At 34.6% G+C, this 22,737-nt stretch overlaps 1 protein-coding gene across 1 annotated transcript; it reads right to left on the bottom strand.

The window, feature by feature from the left end:
* Positions 1-16,907: 16,907 nt before the first annotated feature.
* On the bottom strand, positions 16,908-17,654 carry LOC121987562. The gene is made up of 2 exons (XM_042541314.1): positions 17,541-17,654; positions 16,908-17,454 (listed from the first exon to the last, which is right to left on the bottom strand). Exons 1-2 carry the CDS (start codon positions 17,553-17,555, stop codon positions 17,104-17,106), a joined length of 366 nt encoding a protein of 121 aa, XP_042397248.1. The 5' UTR covers positions 17,556-17,654; the 3' UTR covers positions 16,908-17,103.
* Positions 17,655-22,737: the final 5,083 nt, after the last annotated feature.

Here is a 22,737-nt window from a genome sequence, read left to right on the forward strand (position 1 = left end):
GTATAAATCTAATCCATCACCACTAATCACGATAGCAATCTAATGATTCTATTAACAATCAAGTACTCCTCTAAATCAACTAATCCGCTAATCAATCCAAGTTTATCAATCAAGTATAGATTAATCAACTCAACACAAATTAATCAAACTCTGTAATCAATTAGATTAAATACTTCTAACTATTTCACCTCCACACAGGATTTATTTCAAGCACAATCAATCCAAAACTCACCCAATTCTAGTAATGAATCAATCATCCATTCCACCAAAAACATCCATCTCAATAACAATCGATCCACATGATAATCAATCATAAACCCAAATCCACTCAAGAAACATATCACAACTAAATAGCATTAGGACACCCTAACCATTCCACAACTAAAATCAAATCTAGTTCATATACGAAATTACCGCCATAACTTACCCAAATTTGATTGCACAACTGTTGACCTACGACCGGATATGTTTGCTGCCATAAATATTTAGCCGGAGCTAAGTTAAATTGCTGATCTCCTAAATCAACAAACCTAAATCACAATCAACACATTCATATTCAAGCATTAGACCCAATTCTTAATCCACAACCTAATTCCAACAATCTACCCCCAATTGATCCTCACCTTCTGATTGGATCAATCTTGCTTGGATAGAATAAGGCGATTTGAGGAATTCTGGCTAGGAGTTTCACATCAAAGCAGAGGGAGAGGTCCCGCACTAACCCTAGAGGTAGAGGGTTAGCCGAAGTGGAGGGTTCATTGGCTACAGCTAGCTACCGATGGTGGACCTCTCTGATGTAAGATTCGATGAAGAGGAAGAGACAGTGGACCTCTCTGATGCAAGATCTGCATCTCTTCTCGACTCCACGAGCAAGGGGAAAGGATTGCCCTAATCCCTTCATCAATTCTCCTTTTCCCAACGAAGGCGACACTAACAATATAGCAGCTCTCACAGCGATCGAGCAAGAGTGATGACGACGATGGCCGAGCACTCTATAGAAATGGTACTGACGATCGGTTGAGGAAGAGAGTGGTCAGCGGTGATCAAGCATCGGTCGTGGCGGTCGACGTCGATGCCCGGCGATCGGTGATGGATCAAGATCGCGAGAGGGAAAGGAGGGTTGGCGGTGAGGTGGAGGAGGAGAGGGATCAGGGAAAACAAATGAGATTAGGTTATATATATAACTTAGTTTTAATTAATTAAACCCTAAGTTAGTTTCTTAATCAACTCCCACCTAATTAGTTATTCCAAACAGGTTTTCTCTAAGCATAATCGACTCATCTCTTTAAATGTGTTATACGGAATCCGTTTAAATCCTGAAAAAATTTTAGAAAATTCTATAAAGTTATTTCTCCAATAACACTTATTATTTAATTTTTCGTATCTCACATTCTCCCCCACTAATAAAAATTTGGTCCCTAAATTTACTACTCAAACTCAAGGATCCTTATCTAAGGGTAACAACTAAGCAACACCCCTATATACTAGTCCATCCTAGTATCATGAATAAATCTCCAACCGTAAGGGATGACTCTGTGCACTACAACAAAAACCCTCATAGACATCGATTTTCCACCGGTGTCTATTACATTTTCGACCGATGTCTATGAAGCCGATGTAAAAGGTTTGTCATTTTAGACATCAGGTTAAAACCAGTATAGTATCACTTAATGACACCGATGTTCGAATCGGTTATTAACCGGTGTAGTATCATTTAACGACATCGTTTCATCAATGGTGTAAAATCGATGTAATATTATATGTTAATAACACCAGTTTTGGCAGCGGTATACGACCGATGTAATATTAGTTAATAACACCAATTTTGCAGCGGTGGAAAACCGATGTAATATCGGTATTTTTTAACAGCACAAATTTGATTTCCGAAACAATGAAAAACCCGACAGTAACAAAAAAAAATACACAAATATTCATAAATTACACAAATATTCTTCATTCAACAGTATCCATAAAATACATAAATATTCACAAATTACATAAATAATCTTCTTACAATAGTATCCATAAAATACCCAAACATTCTTTTTACATCAAAAGTTAATAGATATCAGAATCAAGGTAGAACATTCTTTTAACAACACATCAAGGTAGAACCGCACTTCAAATGTAATCTAGCATGCATTCAGCCCACTCGAACCGCACTTCATAAATTTCAACTCTGGAGTACTTGAGATTTGTAAACTGTAAAAACACATAAATAATATATTAGTAAAGATGTAATTTTGAAAGCTGGAAATGGTAAAGATGCAATTTTGAAAGCTGGAAATGGTAAAGATGCAATTTTGATTTATTTATTTTTATCCAAATATCTGCTCTAGCTCTAACGAGGCCAGTCTAGTTTTTCTTATTTCTATCCTTCTAACACTTCAAATCAATCATTTTGAAAGCTTTTCAGTCTGATTTTGCAATGAGAACTACCAATAAACTAAATTTGGAATGCAAAATATCTAAACCAAAGAAAGTCCCTTTCTAATTGATACTTGCAACAAAGATAATCTACAATACTTTATACAAAGTTAATTCATGATCAGGACCCAATAATCCACCATATGTCAAATAACTAAAACAAATGTGTACATGTATCAAATAAAATAGAATACTAAGTTTTTAAAGGCTGCTGTGGAAGAATATTGTTCATAATGCTTAATTCATTGAAGGATAATTGCGCGCAACCGCATACACACCGATACACATATACATATGCAATTTAGCACAAAAAAATCATTGTAAAATCTAAAACTTTCATATATGACACTTAGTATATGCTGCTTAGAATATAACATAGATAATTTGCTCCTTCTAATTAAAGTGTAGAGATTGATAAGAACCGACAACATCATACAACAAATTACTATGCATGATAATGGTTGAATTCAAAAATCATGGAAGGACCAAGAGCATCATATAACAAATCAGTGACCATGAATTCTATTGAACTATTAATCATAGACGAGCACATAGCTGCCAAAATTGAAATAGAGAAGTTCAAAGACTACATAGAAACACATCAAGCACCAGGGGAAAAGCATAGCAGTAGCAAGATCTGATATAATGAGGGAAAAGCTAAGAGACGTTCATAATCAATCAAAATCAATGAGTTTGTATCAGTTATGATACTGAAACAGTGTTGGAAAATGCAACAAATTATCTTTAGGGCTTATATGCAAAATGGAAGATATTGTATTATTACCATTGCTGGAAGTGAATCATTGTGGTCAACTCCAAAATTTTCAATTATATCTTTCATATATCGCATGATATAAAAACCACATTGCTTCGCATCCGGTTGTTGAGGAGCCTATGTTAGAAAAGAAATATTGGAATAACTCCTTCAAGGATAGTAAAACAGTTGCTAATCAAAAGGACATACCTTGACAACTACCCATGTTGGTTGTTTTTTCCCTTTCCTTCCAGCCTCCGCATTATACATTTTCAAGGCCCTTCATGCATATAACCTGTGGGAATTGTATTGCCACATCAAAATACATATATGTTTAAACAAAGGTAAGAAAAGAAGTCAAAAAACTTACATGTTGACAACATATTTCCAATCTTGATCACGAATGCGGTGACTAAGAGGATCCAACAAAAAAAATAATCTCCTTCTCAACATTGATGATAGTCAAAATCCAGTCAAAACTACACAAAGAAATATAATTAGTGTATATATGCATCTTGCAAGTTCTCAAAATATGCAAGTGAGAGTGATATATAATGTTATTCTTACTCACCCAACATTGCATGGCACAACAACCAATTGACCAGATGAGGTACCAATTAGCCTACTGCTTAAGTAACAAGCCCTTTTATTCAACTGTTCTTAGATGAAATCTCTATTCTGATTTCTTGATGGTACATACTCCACAAGCACTGGATCCACCAATCTGAAATCCTGCAGCAACATCTTTTCCTGCATCTTTCTATATAGATGCCTACAATTGAAAAATATCCCAAAAAAATGATGAAATCTAAATTAATGAAACACATAAATAAAGTCCAATTCAATTGAAAGCTTACCACATATACACAACTATGCAAGTGTCTGTGATTGGCTTCAATTCACAAAAGGGAAATATGTCATCGTAATTAACATGGACTGTGCGCTCCATGCCAAATACATCAGGAACTAATTCCAAAATCACATTTTCTGTTTCATCAAGACGTTGAAAATAACTATATAAGATGTGTAAGGGTCTTGGCACATTGGACGATTGTAACTTAGACTTCTCTTGTCTGTATTCAACTTTTTTCTTCCTGGTCTTCTACATATGTAGATGCAACCATGTATATATTAGATATGTGACATACTTTAAATGTACACAAAATTTAGACAACACTTTATGACATTTACCTCATCCCGCATGCTGATTAAGTGCACAGGCCAAGCCACATGGCCACCTACAGCATCCCCAATACTCTGACATGCAGACGGGATTGCAACAGGCAGTGTTGCTGATTGATCAATTGCTTTATCAATGGCAATCCTCATGCAATTCACGGGTAATGGAACATCATCAATAAAGTTGCCAGGTCCATTAACAGAGACAATTGTCCCATATGCAACAGTCTTGTCGTTAGGCTGCAATAACAACATCACTGCTTTTCCCTATAAGACAAACAATTCATGAATCTTCAACATATAGTGCTTTACAAGCTTCATTAGATACTAACGATGGGATAATAATATCAACGTGAAATATATATTTAACCTGTAAAGCCGAATCCTTCTCAATAAATTTCACATCATCATGATCATGTTCTTCTAGGCCTTCATTTGAGAGGAGCCTATGACGTTCAACTTCAGGTTTTATATCGAGGAGGCATTGTGATTTAACTGAGCAGCTACCCTTCTCCTCACTCTCAAATTCTCGACCAGATAGTTTCAACACCATTGCTTCCAATTTTTCTATTCTTTCACCTTGGTTAGAAAGCATAGCTTTTGCCTCCTTAAACTCTTTCTGTTGCCTTTCATAGGCAGCCTTATCAATTTGCACCTTCCCTCTAACAACCTTGAAGAAGGATGATGGAGTGACATTTGCTCCTATGCCTCTCACACGTCCACCATGTTCGTTAGAATTCAAGGCCTTCGTGAGAATATCTTCAAATGGTTTGGTAAAGGACATCTTACCATCCTTCGTTTGGACAATATAATCATCCTGTCATGCATCCAAATACAATAACTTTAAATATATACATATATCATATATGTACAAAATAAGAAATTTATGTATACTTTTGCTTACAATCTTATTCACTGTTTGCTTCAACTCATCGCCAACAAATTCCCCAGCTTTGTTGAGCCGCCCTCTCTTCCAGAAGATGGCTCTGTTTATCTCATCGTCATCACATAAAACACTGGACTGTAAGCAAAAAACCACATGAAGTCAACGTACTCAACACCAACTACGACAACCATAAGTAGGAATTTAATGTTAACTAAATACTTAGTATTTCTTCAGACAAACCCGCATATCCTTTTCGAGAAAGACGATGAGGGTATAAGTTTGCCTTGCTTCTTTGACTTTGTAGTTCACTTTTCCTCTACATAGTGATAGATGAATTATAACCACATATATCAACTAGAATTTAAAAAGACCACCTTAAACAACTTACTATAAAGTCTTCAGACATCCGATTAATCACAAAACTACTCCAATCTTCACGTGAAATGCAATGCCCTTGAGGTACCTTATTGAGAAGCTTTGGATTATTTCTATTTGGCTGGATGAATGTCCCGGTGGATGAGTTTCTTGGTGAGGTGAGTTTTATCTGCGCGAGATCAAACACCCATTCCTCCATTTTGGGTCCAGTTGGTATGTCAACTACACAAACAAATATCTTAAGTAAATAAATAAAAGAAAAGAAAAAAATGCATCACATAAGAAAGTATCATGTTACTTACATTGACGGATTCCCATATCATGTTCTTAACTTCATTCGACACTTGCTTCCAAGAGTGGTAATTAATATTAACTTTTTCCCGAGCAAGCACACCAATAAAACTTTGCAATTCAGAAGCCTTTTGGCCAACTAGCTGTCCATGCTCATTAAATTTGACACTTTGTTTGACTCCCTGAACCCTTTGAACAACAAGCTTATTCATTTGTGTACGACCTCTTTTTGATCTTGTTGTTTGGGTCAGCCCGTCTGATCCTATGTCCTGGCTATCCTCAGCACCCTCTTTTTGATCTTGTTCTTTGTCTTTTGCATTTGTGTGTGAATACTTATCATCATCACGTGCTAAATGGGCCTTTTTTTTCTAGTGTTCATATGTCGAAAACCTAGTCATAACAGTGAGAATTTGAAATAGAGCAGAGCATATCATTTAAAATCACAACAAAGTAAACATTCGTATATTTTAAAAAAAAACTACTACCAAACAATGAACCAAAGTTACCAAAATAAAGTAAATAGTCACATATATAAACAATAAATAAAGTTACCAAACTAAAAATTATCATTGTCAACCCAAATCCCATCACAATCTCCACGAATACAGGATGGTTCATTGTCATCAGTTTCGTCAATATCCATTGATGGCATCCCTTTTGTGAAGCATTGGTAGTGGATTGAAGGATCTCCCAACTTATCATCAGTGATGTATTCAAAATACTCTCTATTTGTAGTTGAAAGTACAATAGACCATGTGGGATCTTGAGGGTCTTCTACATAAAATACTTGCTTCGCTTGAGTGCCCAAGATAAATGGGTTGGATTTGAATCTCATTCTCTTAAGATTTACCAAGGTGAAACCATTATCATCTACTCTAATACCAGTGTTATTCTCTACCCAATCACACTTAAACATTGGAACTCGAAAATCATGGTAATTGAGCTCCCATATTTCTTGTATCACACCATAATACATCATGTCTGTTATAATTGGATTCTTATCCTTTGAACTTGCAACTTGCATTGTTTATACGAGCAAGCTTACACTCGAGTTTTGAACAACTGTAACATTATCACGTTCTTTCGTGTAATAAGTGACCCCATCGATCATATAACTAGAGTATTTTAGCACTTGCTTGCTAGGTCCATTTGCCAAGAGCTTCACTTTTTCTGATAATTGATTGGAGGAAGATGATGTTATATTTGTAACCTACAATTCATCATAAGGGGGTTTAATTATTAAAATTCTTAAAGTTCTTGTGTTCAATAATAAACATGCTAATATTTATGGTACTTACATGTTCATGGAACCAAGAAATAAAACTTCTGTGGTGCTTATCTTGTAACCACTTTGCACCTTTAACAGGAAATTTTTGCTTCAAGTGTGTCATATGTTCCCTAATCAAAAAATTTTGAAGAGATTAATCAGATATTTTTTTAAACAATTTCAGGAGATTATTACTGAACTAGAGGGCTTACACAATGTAAGGATCAACCTCAGCTTCATTTTCCAATACATAACGATGTGCTTGTTCCCACTCATCGTGACAACAGAAGTGCACCTTGGCACCTGACAAGGACTTAGTGAGTATTGTTTCACGATGCTTTGATGGAATCCCTATCGTGTTGATATTAGATAGAAATTCTGAGCAAAACTCTACAGCTTCTTCAGCAATATAACATTCAGCCATGCATCCTTCTAGTCGATTTCTATTCCGCACATAACCTTTCAATGTTTTCATATATCTTTCAAATGGAAACATCCATCTATACCAAACTGGTCCGCACAACTTGACCTTACGCACGAGATGAACTGTTAAGTGAACCATTATATCAAAAAATGAAGGTGGAAAATACTTTTCAAACAGACACAACGTCGTCACAATTTCTATTTGTACATTATCCAACTTTGAGGCATCTATTACTTTGTTACATAACACATTGAATAAGAAACAAAACCTTGTGATAGCATTTCTCACATGCTTGGGTAGAACACCACGGATGGCAATTGGAAGCAAATGTTGCATTAAGGTGTGGCAGTCATGTGATTTAAGACCAACCAGTTTTAGGTCCTTCATTGAGACAAGGTTTTTGATGTTGGAGGAGTAACCCATGGGAACCTTAATTCCGAACAATGAATTACAAAGTCTTCTTTTCTCATCCTTGCTTAATGTATAACATGCTGGGGGCAAAAATGTCCTTTTCTCCCCTTTTTGTGGTGCTAATTCTCCCCTAATTTTCATATCCACTAGGTCGTTTCTTGCTGCAATTCCATCTTTTGTCTTTCCTGGCATATCAAGTAATGTACCAACCAAACTTTCGCAAACGTTTTTCTCTATGTGCATCACATCAAGAACATGTCGAACATGCAGATCTTTCCAATACTCAAGTTCAAAGAATATCGATTTCTTTTTCCATCAGGACTTACCATCATTTTCCTTTGATTGAAGATTTGCTCTAATTTTTCCAAATTGGCATGTAATTCCTTCTACTTTTTTTAAAACTTCATCACCGCCGGAAAATCATTAATTGTCCACAATAGGACAGCTCTAAGCAAGAATCTTTCTTCTCGGTGTGCATCATATGCTTCAACACCAACTTCCCATAATTCTTTTAAATCATCAATCAAAGGCGCCAAGTACACATCAATGTCATTTCCCGGCTGTTTAGGACCAGAAATCAACAACGTGAGCATCATATATTTTCTCTTCATACACAACCATGGAGGAAGGTTATAGGTGATCATTATAACTGGCCAACAACTATATGTAGAACTCATCAAACTATGCTTAGATTTCTTGTCTCAGAAGCAAAATCTAGCCAATTATGATCCACAAGTCTCCAACAAGGTGCATCAGCTGGATGTCGCATATAGGCATCACATACTCTTTTATTAGCATGCCAAATTAACTCCTTAGATATTTCCTTGCTCCGAAACATTCTTTGAAATCTAGGAATAGGAAGAAAGTACCATAAAATTTTTGCAGGGACTCCTTCAATTATCCTAGAATTCTTGGCCAACTTCCACCTTGACAACCCACAAGTAGGACAATCGGTAAAATCCTCATACTCCTTCCAGTATAAGACACAATTATTAGGGCAAGCATGTATTTTCTTATAAGTCATCCCCATTGCACATAAGCTTTTCTTTGCATCATATAAAGATAAAGGCAGTTCATTGTCAACGGGAAGCATTTCTCCCAACAAGACAAGTAGTTCGGTAAAACTATTATCACTCCAGCTGTATTTCACTTGCAAGTTATATAATTGCACAATTGCAGATAACTTTGTAAATTTAGTACACCCAACATACAGGGGTTTCTCAGCATCCTCAAGTAATTTTATAAATTGATCTAAATTCTCTGAACTTTCATATGCAGCGTGTACCATATCTATAGGTTTATCAGCAAAATAGTTTTCACTTTCTCCAGCTGCATCATTCTCTTTCTTTAAATCTCCTAATACAGATTCTTCCCCATGCCATATCCATTTTTTGTATGTTAAGTCTATACCATTATAGTACACATGTGCCCTTATGCTGTTAATATTATTGTTCCATAGATTGCCACATTTCGTACAAGGACAAGGTATACTAGTAGGATTAGTAGCATGTTGCAGCGCAAATTGCAAGAAAGATTCTAGTCCAAGTTCAAACTCATGTGATAATCTATCCTTTGTCATCCATGCCTTGCCCATTTTGTTGTACTAATGAATCTAAAATCAATAAAAAATATCAAGACAATTACAACAATGAGCCAAAATTCTTAATCCATCATTATACAAATAAATTAACTATGTGAGTCCTCCAAGAAACCAACTACGCTTACCAAGAAAAGGATACGAATAAATTTCATAAACCAGAAACCAACTACTTCATCATTATACCAATAAATTACTAAACCAGAAACCATGACATATCAGTGAAAAGAATTAGCATAGACATAAAAGAAACTTGATAGTTCAAGGATTACATAAAACCAACTTAGCAACAGGAACTAACAACTCCTCAATCTATCAAACAAAAATGATAAAATCAACTCAAGGTAGTGTTTGAGGAAATTCATCAAACACATTGCATTCATCAATCAATTAATACTTGTAAACAAGAGATCAAGAAGATGAAACTATCAAAGATGAGGAAGAACTTCAGTAGCGACGATGTATAAAGGAAAAATTACCGGAATGTGAAGAAGGACTCGAGCGGTGGCAGTGAATGTTGGACCGGAGATGGATGAAGGAAAAACTACTGGAATGCGAAGAAGGCCTCCTCTTCTCAACCAAAGGGAGGAGTTGGAGGAGATGTGGTGTGGTTGGACAGAGAAGAAAGGGCGTCGTGTCTTGATCCTGATCGGGAGAGGAAGGGGCGTCGATCTAGGAAGGGGGGAGAGGGAGATGAGGTTGAGAGAGATGGTCGGAGGTTTAGGTTTAGGTTTAGGCTGAGAGAGATGGTCGGAGGTTTAGGTTTAGGTTTAGGTTTAGGCGAGAGAGATGGTTGCGCGGAGGAAGGGGCGCGATATAGATTTAGGTTTGGAGGGAACTTCACAATGTTGCAAATTTTGGCTGGTGGGAAAATTAAAATATTTTATTTTGGTTCATTAACACCGGGTTTTAAAAACCGCTGTTAAAATTGATGTCAATTAACGAAAAAAAGGACGCTCATATACATCGCCTAAAAAACCGATGTCTATGAGTTAAAATCTGCGCTCATAGACACCTGTTTTTGGAAAAATCAGTGTAAAATATTTAAAGACATCGGTTTTTGCTTAAAACCGTTGTTGTTCCACTAATGTCTATGAGGGTTTTTGTTGTAGTGGTGGGTTATGAGCTCACCCTGCTTCCGCTACTCCCACACCGCTACCTAACCAATTGTGAATAAAATCTACTAAACATAAAGTCTTCACAACTATCTCCAAAATCCATATCGCACACTATCAGCAGATCTCCTAACATATGTATAGGGCGCTCAGACTATCCATCAGTCTGAGGATGGAAAGTTGTACTAAAATAGAGCTCTATGCTCGTAGCATTCTTTAAACTCTGCCAGAATCGTGGTACAAATCGCAGATCACAATCTGATTTGATACTCAGAGATATACCATGAGGTCTGATAATCTCTGTACGGTATAACTCTGCTAATCAATCCATAGAATCCATCCTACGGATTGATATAAAGGAGAAAATTAGTCAACCAATCAATAATTACTCAGATCGTATCATATCCACTCTATGTCCTGAGTAATCCCACAATAAAGTCCATTGTAACATGCTCACATTTCCATTCCAATATCTGAATCTACTAATACAATCATGCTAGTTTCTGATATTTAGCCTTCACTTGTTGATATACTAGATATTGAGCTACAAAATCCACGATGTCTTTCCTCGTATTGTTCCACCAATAGGAATGCTTCAGGTCTCTATACATCGGGTACCACCCGGAAGTATCGCAAATCTGGATTGATGTGTTTTCTATAGTAAATCCTCTTGGACAGGATGTGACATAGGAACACACATAATCTCCCACAGAAAAATAAATCCTATAAAAATAATGTCTCCACATTTTCAACGTGAAAATGGTCTTCAAAATCATGAGTCGAATAATTCTGCTCATGATCTTTCAACTGTCGAGAAGAATATGGAACTATTCGACCATACTGCTTCAGAACTGCAGCTAACCCCTAGTACGATACTTCTATATAGAGTATAAATCCATCTACACGAGAAGGTAAAACTAAGGTGGATGCAGTTATCAGCTTTACGTTTCAGCTCCTGAAACTGGTCTCACAAGCCTCTGTCTAGGTAAGTTCCATACCCTTCCTAGACAACAAGTTAACGACATAATAATGCTGGAGAAACCCTCAACCAGTCTTCGGAAATATCAACTAGACCGAGGAAACTATGAGTCTCCTGTATAGACTTCGGCTACTCCCAACTAGTAACAGCCTCTATCTTTAGTGAATCCACTGATATGCCTCTTCTAAAGACAATATGTCCTAGAAATCCCATAGAAGACAATTAAAATGTGCACTATTGAACTTTGCATAAAGATGTTCTTGTAGAAGTATCTCCAGAACAATGCGAAGATGGTGTTCGTGATCCACCTCGGATCGGGAATATATCACCATATTGTCAACAATTACAACTGATCCAAAGTCCTTAGGAATATCAGATTCATCAAGTCCATGAAAACATATAAGGCGTTGTAAGCCTAAATGGTAAAACCAAGAACTTATAATATTTGTACAATAGGCACACACAACCGTAAGATCATTGACAATGAGTCTGTATCTGATCACCAACTACAAATAACCAAATTCATAATTATCATAGACATAGTACTCCCCATATTACTATCAATAATAAATATCAAATAGTAAACTATCAAAACAAATATCCACTAATAGATCATCAAAAAACTACATATCACAACATCTAATATCGTAATATCAACTAATACCAAATTATTCTCAATATCAATCAAATCTAATAGCTTCCTACACCATGATAGAGAAAAAGGAAGGCATCAAACCTTCAACACCCGCTGCCAATAAATTTTAAATATACCCACCATTCTACCAAAGGTGTATCACTATTGAAGTCTAAGGGATATTCCTTAACTACCTAATCGATAATCAATAATTCTCTAAATGGTAGAGATACGGTCAATCCATGAGATATGAGTATAAAAACTCTACTACTCTTATCTAAAAATGTCCAAAGAGTATGTCAAATTTCATCCTTTCAAATACTCAAATATCCACGGTAAAGGAATGACAATCCAAAGTCCAAAGGGTCACTCAACCTCTTGACTGAAAGTCTACCCTTTAAGAGGGTATCACCATAACTCTCAAAATCATGTCCATAAATATCGACCGACAAATATCGACAAAAGGTCAACACTCTGATATGAAATATAGACTTCAAGACCTTGGGTAAATGATCATGTAGTCAAGATCTTAAGCTACTTGATGAAGACTGTGTTAGTTGAGTCAACTGAGCATCGCCTTGAAACCCATCATACTACGATTGCTCCATCTGAGGTTCAGTAATCTCTAGCGACGGGTCATGCCCACACAATGATAGAGGAGCACTATCACAAGATAGCTTTTCGAAATAACGGTCAATCGACATTCTATCCTTCGAAGATCATCTACTTCCACTCAGTAATAGTTAGATTTTATAGGTGTTAATCCACTAACACCACGTTTTCCGCATAATTGCAGGTTGTACAACTCTAGGTATCATCGAGGATATCTAACCATATCCAATCGGTCCAAGAACCAGGATTTCCCATGAAATAGCGTTAGGCGAGTCAACGGACCATCGCCTTATTAACCGTTATGCTACCAAAAGAGGTAGAGAAGTACTTTCTCTGAATATCTCAACATAATCACCAAGAGATTCTTTATTCTCAAAATCATCTTCTACATCCTCCCTCACGCGGTGTCTGATCACGTAAAGGATAAGCAACGGATAAGCAACTAACTTGAACTTTTGTTCATCCTAAAAAATACTATATTTATTGTTCATCCTAAAAATATACTAATATTATGATAATCTCTCACATGAGGCACTTGAATTTTTTAGAAAGTGAATTAGTGGATAACTATTGAATCTATTAATTCGTGAACTACTTTTAAAAGTGACTATTGAATCTATTGATTCATACACGAATATTGAAAATGATTTTTTAATTCCTATCGTGGTTAAAAATAATATTAATGAAAATTATCATAGGTCAATTTAGAAAGTCTGAAAAGGATAATTTAAAATAAAAATTCGAACAAAAAATTATCAAAATAAGACCGGACCTAAATAGTACTTTTTAAATTAAAATTTAGACCTAGAAATAAATATAGATATTTAAATTTTGTACATGTAAGTTCAGACAAAATCTGATTTTGAGTCCAAATTAAAAATTATAATCTCTAAAATATATTATTTTTTGTTTGTTGTTTTCGTTAACAAATGTTTAGTCCGGGTTGATCATGATCTCTGACTCCTCCGTAATAACTAAGGGAGCATTTGGTTAAATGATGAGAATAATTATGGCTATGTGTTTGATAGTAGGATGGAATGAGAATAGAAATGGAAATGAAACCCATCAAGTTATATGAATTTGGTTGATTCCCATAAATCTAGTAATCATTCTCAAAATATCATTCTCAAACCCACAATCCAAACATTATCTTTTACTATCATTTCATTCCCTCATTCCTAAATCCATCAACTAAATACCCCCTAAATTTCCCAACCAAGGCTACCGCACGCGTGGCCGAATCGCCCGGTCAAGGCTACCGCGCAACCTAGTGTTTTGCGGCCAATCCCATCAGATGCAGCCTATCTAAAAATACCGCTAATACTATCCTTTTTTGGTCAACATATTTTGCGTTGACGTAGACCAATGTTTAGCCTCATCATAGACCATTTGGTTATGTCAAAGAGCAGTCTTCTTTGACCTTGGGAAACCAGAAACACCATACCAATACCAATTATTTAAGTAGTCAACGCGGAATTTAGACGTGCTTAAAAAGTCTGCTTTTTACTTAAATTTTTTAAATTGTCAAGGTAGATTTAAAATTATTAAATTATATATTTATTTTTCATTTTATTTTTCTCAGTCGATATTTTAAAATAGTCAAATCAAAATTAATTTTTAGATAAAATTCATTTATGAATCAAGCGAAGTCGAATTGACATGAAATTAATTTTTATGTCTTCGACTATTTCTCCTAATTATATCAATGTTTTCATACGTCAATTTGACATTTAGTACATCAGTCAATTTTACCTAAAATCAATTGATTAACCAAATGATCTTGGATTGACATGAAACTAGTTCCAATGTGTTCGTCTACCTCTTCTGATTATATTCATGCTCTCAAACGTCAATTTGACTCAATATATTAAAAGAAATAATTTTTTAATGTGAATATGTTTGAACATTTTAATTTGTGTTCAAAAAATTTGGCTGATGGACTAAACGCCTCATATTGATATGAAACTGGATTGATTCTATGTGTTTAGCTAATTCTCCTGATTATATTTATGCTCTCAAACATCAATTTGACTCAATATATTAATAGCAATAATTTTTTGAATATGGATTAAAATTTTCAAACATATTCTTGTTCAAAAAATTATTGCTTTTAATATATTCAGTCAAATTGACGTTTGAGAACATGAATATAATCAGCAGAGGTAGACAAACACAAAGAAACTAGTTTCATGTCAATCTGAGATCATTTGATTCATCAACCGATTTTACATAAAATCAGTTGATGGATCAAATGACTTAGGATTGATATGAAAGTAGTTCCTATGTGTTCGTCTGCATATTTTTATTATATTCATGTCCTCAAATATCAATTTGACCTAATATATTGAGAGTAATGATTTTTTAAACATGAATATGCTTTAAAAATTCAATTTGTGTTCAAAAAAATCTGGTTGATAGACCAAACAACCTCGGATTAACATGAAACTAAATTTCATGTGTTCGGCTAGTTCTCTTGATTATATCTATATCTTCCAACATCAATTTGACCAAATATATTGAGAGCAATTATTTTTTGAACATGAATTAAAATTTTCAAACATAATTATGTTAAAAAAATCATTGCTTTGAACATATTGTGTCAAATTGATATTTGAGGTCATAGATATAATTAGAAAAACTTGCCGAACATATAGAATCTAGTTTCATGTCAATCCGAGATCATTTGGTTTATTAGTCGATTTTATGTAAAATCAGCTGATGGACCAAACGACTACGGATTAATATGAAATTAGATCCTATATATTCAGCTAGTTCTCCTAGTTATATTCATGTCCTCAAGTATCAATTTGACTAAGTATAGTGAGAGTAATAATTTTTCGAATACGAATTAAATTTTTAAAACATATTTGTGTTCAAAAAATCATTGTTCTCAATATATTGAGTCAAATTGATATTTGAGGGCATGAATATAACAAGGAGAACTAGGTGAACACATAGGATCTAATTTTATGTCAATCCGAGGTCGTTTGATCTATCAGCCGATTTTGCCCAAAACTGACTGATGAACAAAATAACCTCAGATTGACATGAAACTAGTTGTTTAAGTCTACCTCTCCTGATTATATCGATGTCCTCAAACATAAATTTGATTCAATATATTGAGAGCAATAATTTTTTTAACATAAAAATATTTTAAAAAATCAATTTGTGTTTAAAAAAATATAGCTAATTGACCAAACGATCTCAGATTGACATGAACACATAGGATCTAGTTTCATGTCAATCCGAGGTCGTTTGATCAATCAACCAGATTTGTTGAAGACGAATTAAAATTTTCAAATATATTCGTGTTTAAAAAATCATTGTTTTCAATATATTGAGTCAAATTGATGTTTGAGAGCATAGATATAATCAGAAGAGTTATACGAACATATAAGAACTAGTTTCATGTCAATCCAAGATCATTTGATCAATCGGTCGATTTTAGGCAAAACTGGCTGATGTACTAAACGTCAAATTGACGATTAAGGGTATGAATATAATCAAGAAAAATAACTAAATACATTGAAATTAATTTCATATCTTCGCTTGGTCTATCAACTAATTTTATCTAAAATTGATTTTGATATAAAAAAAGAATAAACCAATCAACTTAGATTGATTTCTTTAAAATTTTAATATTTTAGCACAGAAGTAAATCTATTCGACTATTTTAAAATATCAGTCGACTAATAAAAATAAAATAAAAATAGATACATAAATTAATAATTTTAAAACTATCATTTAATAATTTAAGAAATTTATCCACATCACTTCTTAAATTACTCGTAAAATAATGTAATTATAATTATTTGTATAATTATTTTCCTTCGAGGAAAAATGCACGCATATAGTCTTAACGCATACGATGTTCTGTAAGTAGACCCACATACAATTTATGTTTTTATTTTACATTTGATTAGACTTTATTACTCGAGGTTTTAAATAGAATAACTTTTATAATATAATAATGTTAGGAAAAACAAACCTTAAGCTACGAAGAGAAAAAAATATATTTCTTTGACATTTAATATAAAATAAAATTACATCTAACAAACTGACTATACATTTATTTTAAAATTTATTCTTTTTGCCTTATTTTAAGTTCTCCACCTCCTTGCAATATATCAATGATGACGAGCTCCACCGCCGTCATTGATTGGCGGCGGACTCGTTTATAGCATGATGACGAGCTCCACCGCCGTCTTTGGGCGGCGGTGAAGTCGGAGTTCTTGAGCGTTTGGATCTCAAGGCTTCATCCGCGATCTGTTGACTCTTGTTTATGGCATGATGACTAGCTCCACCGCCGTCTTTGATCAGTGGCTTAGTCGGAGTCAGGGTTCTCGAGCGTTGAAGTACCAAATCTTCATTTACCGGCAGCAGCTGCCGTTTGTCGACAGCATGAGTATGGGATCCATCGCCATCGCCATCGCCATCGCCGACTCCCGGTCGGGCTGGAGTTCTGTCGGCATCCGAGTCCTTCTTCGCCGGTGCATAACTAACCTGCGCACACCAACAGCAAACTCAAAATTAGTTTAAAAAAAAAGTAAAAAAAATGGCGATAAACAAACTAAAATCAATCATCTTACCCAAACTGATCCCATTTTTGATCTTTCTCCCTGCTAAAACTTGTTGTGAAGACATGAACTGCGCCATTACACTTATTTATAGCGCACGCAGGGAAGAAGAAAACATTGAACCGCGTGGCAGTCGCTCTCGTATGTATACGCTGGTGTTTGACTCAGTGAGATGGTTGACTAGGTTCTTAATTTTGGAGTTTTATCAGAGACAAAAATGTATTTTTTGACTGAGTTTTGGCAAGTTGTATGTATACAAAAGTGAAACAACAAAATCATGCAACGAACGTTTTACCAAATTAGGTATGACCGTAGAAATTCCAATACGAGCCAATGTTTAGCCTGTGGCCTTAGTCTGGTCTAAAATTTGACCCAAAATGAGGAACAGCGAAACCACGATCATGTGGCAAAAATGTTACCGGCTCCGTGTAATCAATATAGTCAAAAGTCATACTTAATTGTCAGTCAAAATTAAAATAGATCAATGTGACCCAAAGCAAATCGACAAATCTAACTCAGATGGAATTCAGATTTGATCGAGCTTACTCAATACACTCGTTCTCAGAATTAGAATCTACTTGGAGACAAGTCAACTATTATGTCTTGATCTCATATCCCGATATTTTTCCTTTGATTTCATCCATGTCTTAGTGTTAGATCTCGGTATATCCGTGTCTCGACATCAATCGTCGACATGCTCTATATCTCAGTCTTAGATTTCAACATCTTTCATGTCTTTGTGTCAGTCGCTGACATCCCTTGTGCCTCTGTCTCAGTCGTTAACATCATCCATGTCTTGGCCTCAAACATCGACATTCTATTAGTCTCAACCTCAGATCCCAACATCATCCCTGTCTTAGCCTTAGATCTCGATATCATCCATATCTCGGTCTCAGTCGTTGACATCCCCTCTGTCTCTTCAAATCCCGACATCATCCCTACCTCAGCCTCAGATCTCAGTATTCTCTCTCGACCTCAGTCGCCCACATCCTCCACGCTTTAGCCTTAGATCCTAGCATCATTTCCGCCTCTCGACGTCATTTCTTCATCCGTCCTCGGATCAGACCTACATTAAACCCTCATTGATGAGACCATTTTCCCCAGAAGATGCAAACAATGACGGTGATTATCCAGAACACGTGACATCAGATGAATGACAAAACAGTTATATGGTTGCCAAATCTAGTTTCTAAAATGTCTTCCTTCAAACACGTGACACTTAGTGGATGGAGAGGCAGCTATTGGATCTAGTCTCTATATTGGCTCTGACATGGAGATGCTCTTCTGACAACTATACAAATCCTAGAGTAGGTACAACAACAACAACAATGTTTTATCCCACTAGGTGGGGTCGACTATATGAATCCTTTTATGTCATTGAGTTGTATCTTCTATTATATCATCATCTATACTTAAATAAATTTTATCTTATTTTATTATTGCTAAGCAAGTTTTTTTTGGTCTTCCTCTTCCTCGTTTGATATGTGTGTTTGTCATAGTTTTACATTACCTAACTAGAACATTTATTGGTCGTCTAAGTATATGTATGTACTATCTTAAACGTCTCTCTCAGAGTTTTCCCTCAATAGATGCAACTCCGACTTTCTATCTAATACTCTCATTTCTTATTTTGTCCATCCTCGTATGTCCACACATCCATCTTAACATCCTCATCTTTATAACTCTCATCTTCTGCTCATGTGTTCATCATAGTCCAACATTCAATTCCATATAACATAACAAGTCTAAATGCGATTTTATAGAACTTTCCTTTAAGTTTTAGAGGTACTTTATAGTCACATAAAACACTCGACGCTCCCCTCCATTTCAACCATCCTACTTGTATTCTATGTAAGACATCTCTCTCAATCCCTCCATTATTTTACAAAAATGATCCTAAATATTTAAAACTCTTGTACAATTGTCTCATTACTTCTAATATTGCCAAACTTAAATTTCATATATTCTGTCTTTAATCTACTAAGCCTAAAACCTTTCCCTTCTAGTGTTTCCCACTACGATTTTGGTTTAACATTTACTCTTTCATGTGTTTCATCTATCAAAATAATATCGTCTATAAATAACATGAACCACGATATTGTGTCTTGAATGTGCGCAGTAAGTTCATCCATAATTAGTACAAAAAAATATAGACTTAGAGTTGATCCTTGATATAACCCTATCTTTATTGGAAATGCTTCAGTTACTCCGCCTGAAGTCTTTACTTTGGTTGTTACTTCCTCGTACGTATCCTTAATTAGTTCGATATATGTTATGCTAACACCTCTCTTTTCTAGAATTCTCCATAAAATTTCTCTTAGGACTCTATCATAAGTTTTTTCTAAGTCAATGAATACCATGTATAGATCTTATTTTTGCTCCTGATATTTTTCAATTAATTGTCTAAGAAGATGTATAACTTCTATTGTTGACCTGCTAGGTATGAACTCAAATTGATTATCAGTCATTGTGGTCTCCTTCTTTAATTTTTTTCTATTATTTTTTCCCAAAGTTTCATGGTATGACTCGTTAGTTTAATATCCCTATAGTTTGCATAATTTTGTATGTCTCCCTTGTTCTTATATAAGGGAACTAGAGTACTTATCCTCTATTGATCAAATATTTTTTTTTTCGTTTTCAATATCATGTTAAATAATTTTGTAAGTCATTCAATACCTTGTTTCCCTAGGCACTTTCATACCTCAATCGGAATATCATCTTATCCAACGACTTTTCTATTATGCATCCCATTTAAAGTTTATTTTACTTCTAAAGTTTAAACGCCTCGGATTGATGGACCAAACGCCTCGGATTGATATGAAACTGGATTGCAATAATTTTTTAAATATGAATTAAAATTTTCAGACAAACATATATCAATCGACCGATTTTTCTTTTTTTGTCATATCAAAATTAATTTTAGATAAAATCCGTTTATGAATCAAACGAAATCGGATTGACATGAAATTAGTTTCTATGTCTTCGGCTATTTCTCCTAATTATATCAATGCTCTCATACGTCAATTTGACATTTGGTACATAGTCAATTTTACATAAAATCTGTTGATTAACCAAATGCCCTCGGATTGTCATGAAACTAGTTCTTATGTGTTCGTCTATCTCTTCTGATTATATTCATATCCTTAAACGTCAATTTGACTCAATATATTAAGAGCAATAATTTTTTTAATATGAATATGTTTGAACATTTTAATTTGTGTTCAAAAAATTTGGCTGATGGACCAAACGCCTCGGATTGATATAAAACTGGATTATATGTGTTTGGCTAGTTCTCCTGATTATATTCATACCCTCAAACATCAATTTGACTCAATATATTCATAGCAATAAATTTTTAAATATGAATTAAAATTTTCAAACATATTCATGTTCAAAAATTATTGCTCTTAATATATTCATTCAAATTAACGTTTGAGGATATGAATATAATCAGCAGAGGTAGACAAACACAAAGGAACTAGTATCATGTAAATCTGAGGTCATTTGATCCATCAACCGATTTTATATAAAATTGTTCATGGATCAAATGACTTAGGATTGACATAAAACTAGTTTCTATGTGTTCGTCTGGCATATTCTTATTATATTCATGCTCTCAAATATCAATTTGACCTAATATATTGAGAGTAATAATTTTTTAAACATGAATATGTTTTAAAAATTCAATTTGTGTTCAAAAAAATCTGGTTGATAGACCAAACGACCTCGGATTAACATGAAACTAAATTTTATGTGTTCGGCTAGTTCTCTTGATTATATCTATATCTTCCAACATCAATTTGACCAGATATATTGAGAGCATTTATTTTTTGAATATGAATTAAAATTTTTAAACATAATCATGTTCATAAAATCATTGCTTTGAACATATTGAGCCAAATTGATATTTGAGGTTATAGATATAATCAGAAGAACTAGTCGAACACATAGGATGTAGTTTCATATCAATCCGAGATCAGTAGGTCCATCAGTCGATTTTAGGCAAAATCAGCTGATGGACTAAATGACTACGGATTGACATGAAACTAGATCCTATGTGTTCGGCTAGTTCTCCTAGTTATATTTATTCCCTCAAATATTAATTTGACTCAATATAGTGAGATCAATAATTTTTTGAACACGAATTAAATTTTTTAAATATATTTGTGTTCAAAAAATCATTATTCTCAATATATTGAGTAAAATTTATATTTGAGGCATGAATATAATAAGGAGAACTAGCCGAACACATATAATATAGTTTTATGTCAATTCGAGGTCGTTTGATCTATCAGTCGATTTTTCCCAAAATCGACTAATAAATCAAATGACCTCGGATTGACATGAAACTAGTTCCTATGTTTAAGTCTACCTCTTCTAATTATATCCATGTCCTCAAACATAAATTTGATTCAATATATTGAGAGCAATATTTTTTTAAAATATAAATATTTTAAAAAAATCAATTTGTGTTTAAAAAATCTAGCTGATAGACCAAACGTTCTCGGATTGACATAAAACTAAATTCTATGAATTCGACTAGTCCTCTTGATTATATTCATGCCCTCAAATATCAATTTGACCCAATATATTAAGAGCAATAATTTTTTAAACATGAATTAAAATTTTTAAATATATTCATATTTAAAAATTATTGCTCTCAATATAATGAGTCAAATTGAAGTTTGAGGGTATTGATATAATCAAGAAAACTAGCCAAACACATAGGATCTAGTTTCATGTCAATCCGAGATCGTTTGGTCCATCAACCGATTTTGGGCTGAATATAATCAGGAAAACTAGCCGAACACATAAGATCTAGTTTCATGTCAATTCGAGGTTGTTTGGTCAATCGATCAGATTTATTGAAGACAAATTAAAATTTTCAAATATATTCATGTTTAAAAAATCATTGCTTTCAATATTGATGCGGAGGCAGCTTGAGGGCAAAGGGGGGATTAGGAGAAGCGGGAGGGGCGTTTTGGTCTTTTCGTGTTTAGGGTTCTTTGGTGCTTAAAGAAAGCACTATTCACAGCGTCAAAAAGAGGAGGGGTTCGTGTTTCTCCTCCGCCGCCAACAGGAAAAAGCATGTCTTCTTCCTTATCCTCCTCGCCGGCCGCCATCATCGCTCTTCTCCCTCTCCTCCTCGCGACACCGGTGACGACTGCTTCTCCTCTTCTTCTCTTCCTCTCGACGTCGCCGTCGGATC

This window comes from Zingiber officinale, chromosome 5B (assembly GCF_018446385.1).
Source record: "Zingiber officinale cultivar Zhangliang chromosome 5B, Zo_v1.1, whole genome shotgun sequence".
Classification (NCBI taxonomy): domain Eukaryota; kingdom Viridiplantae; phylum Streptophyta; class Magnoliopsida; order Zingiberales; family Zingiberaceae; genus Zingiber; species Zingiber officinale.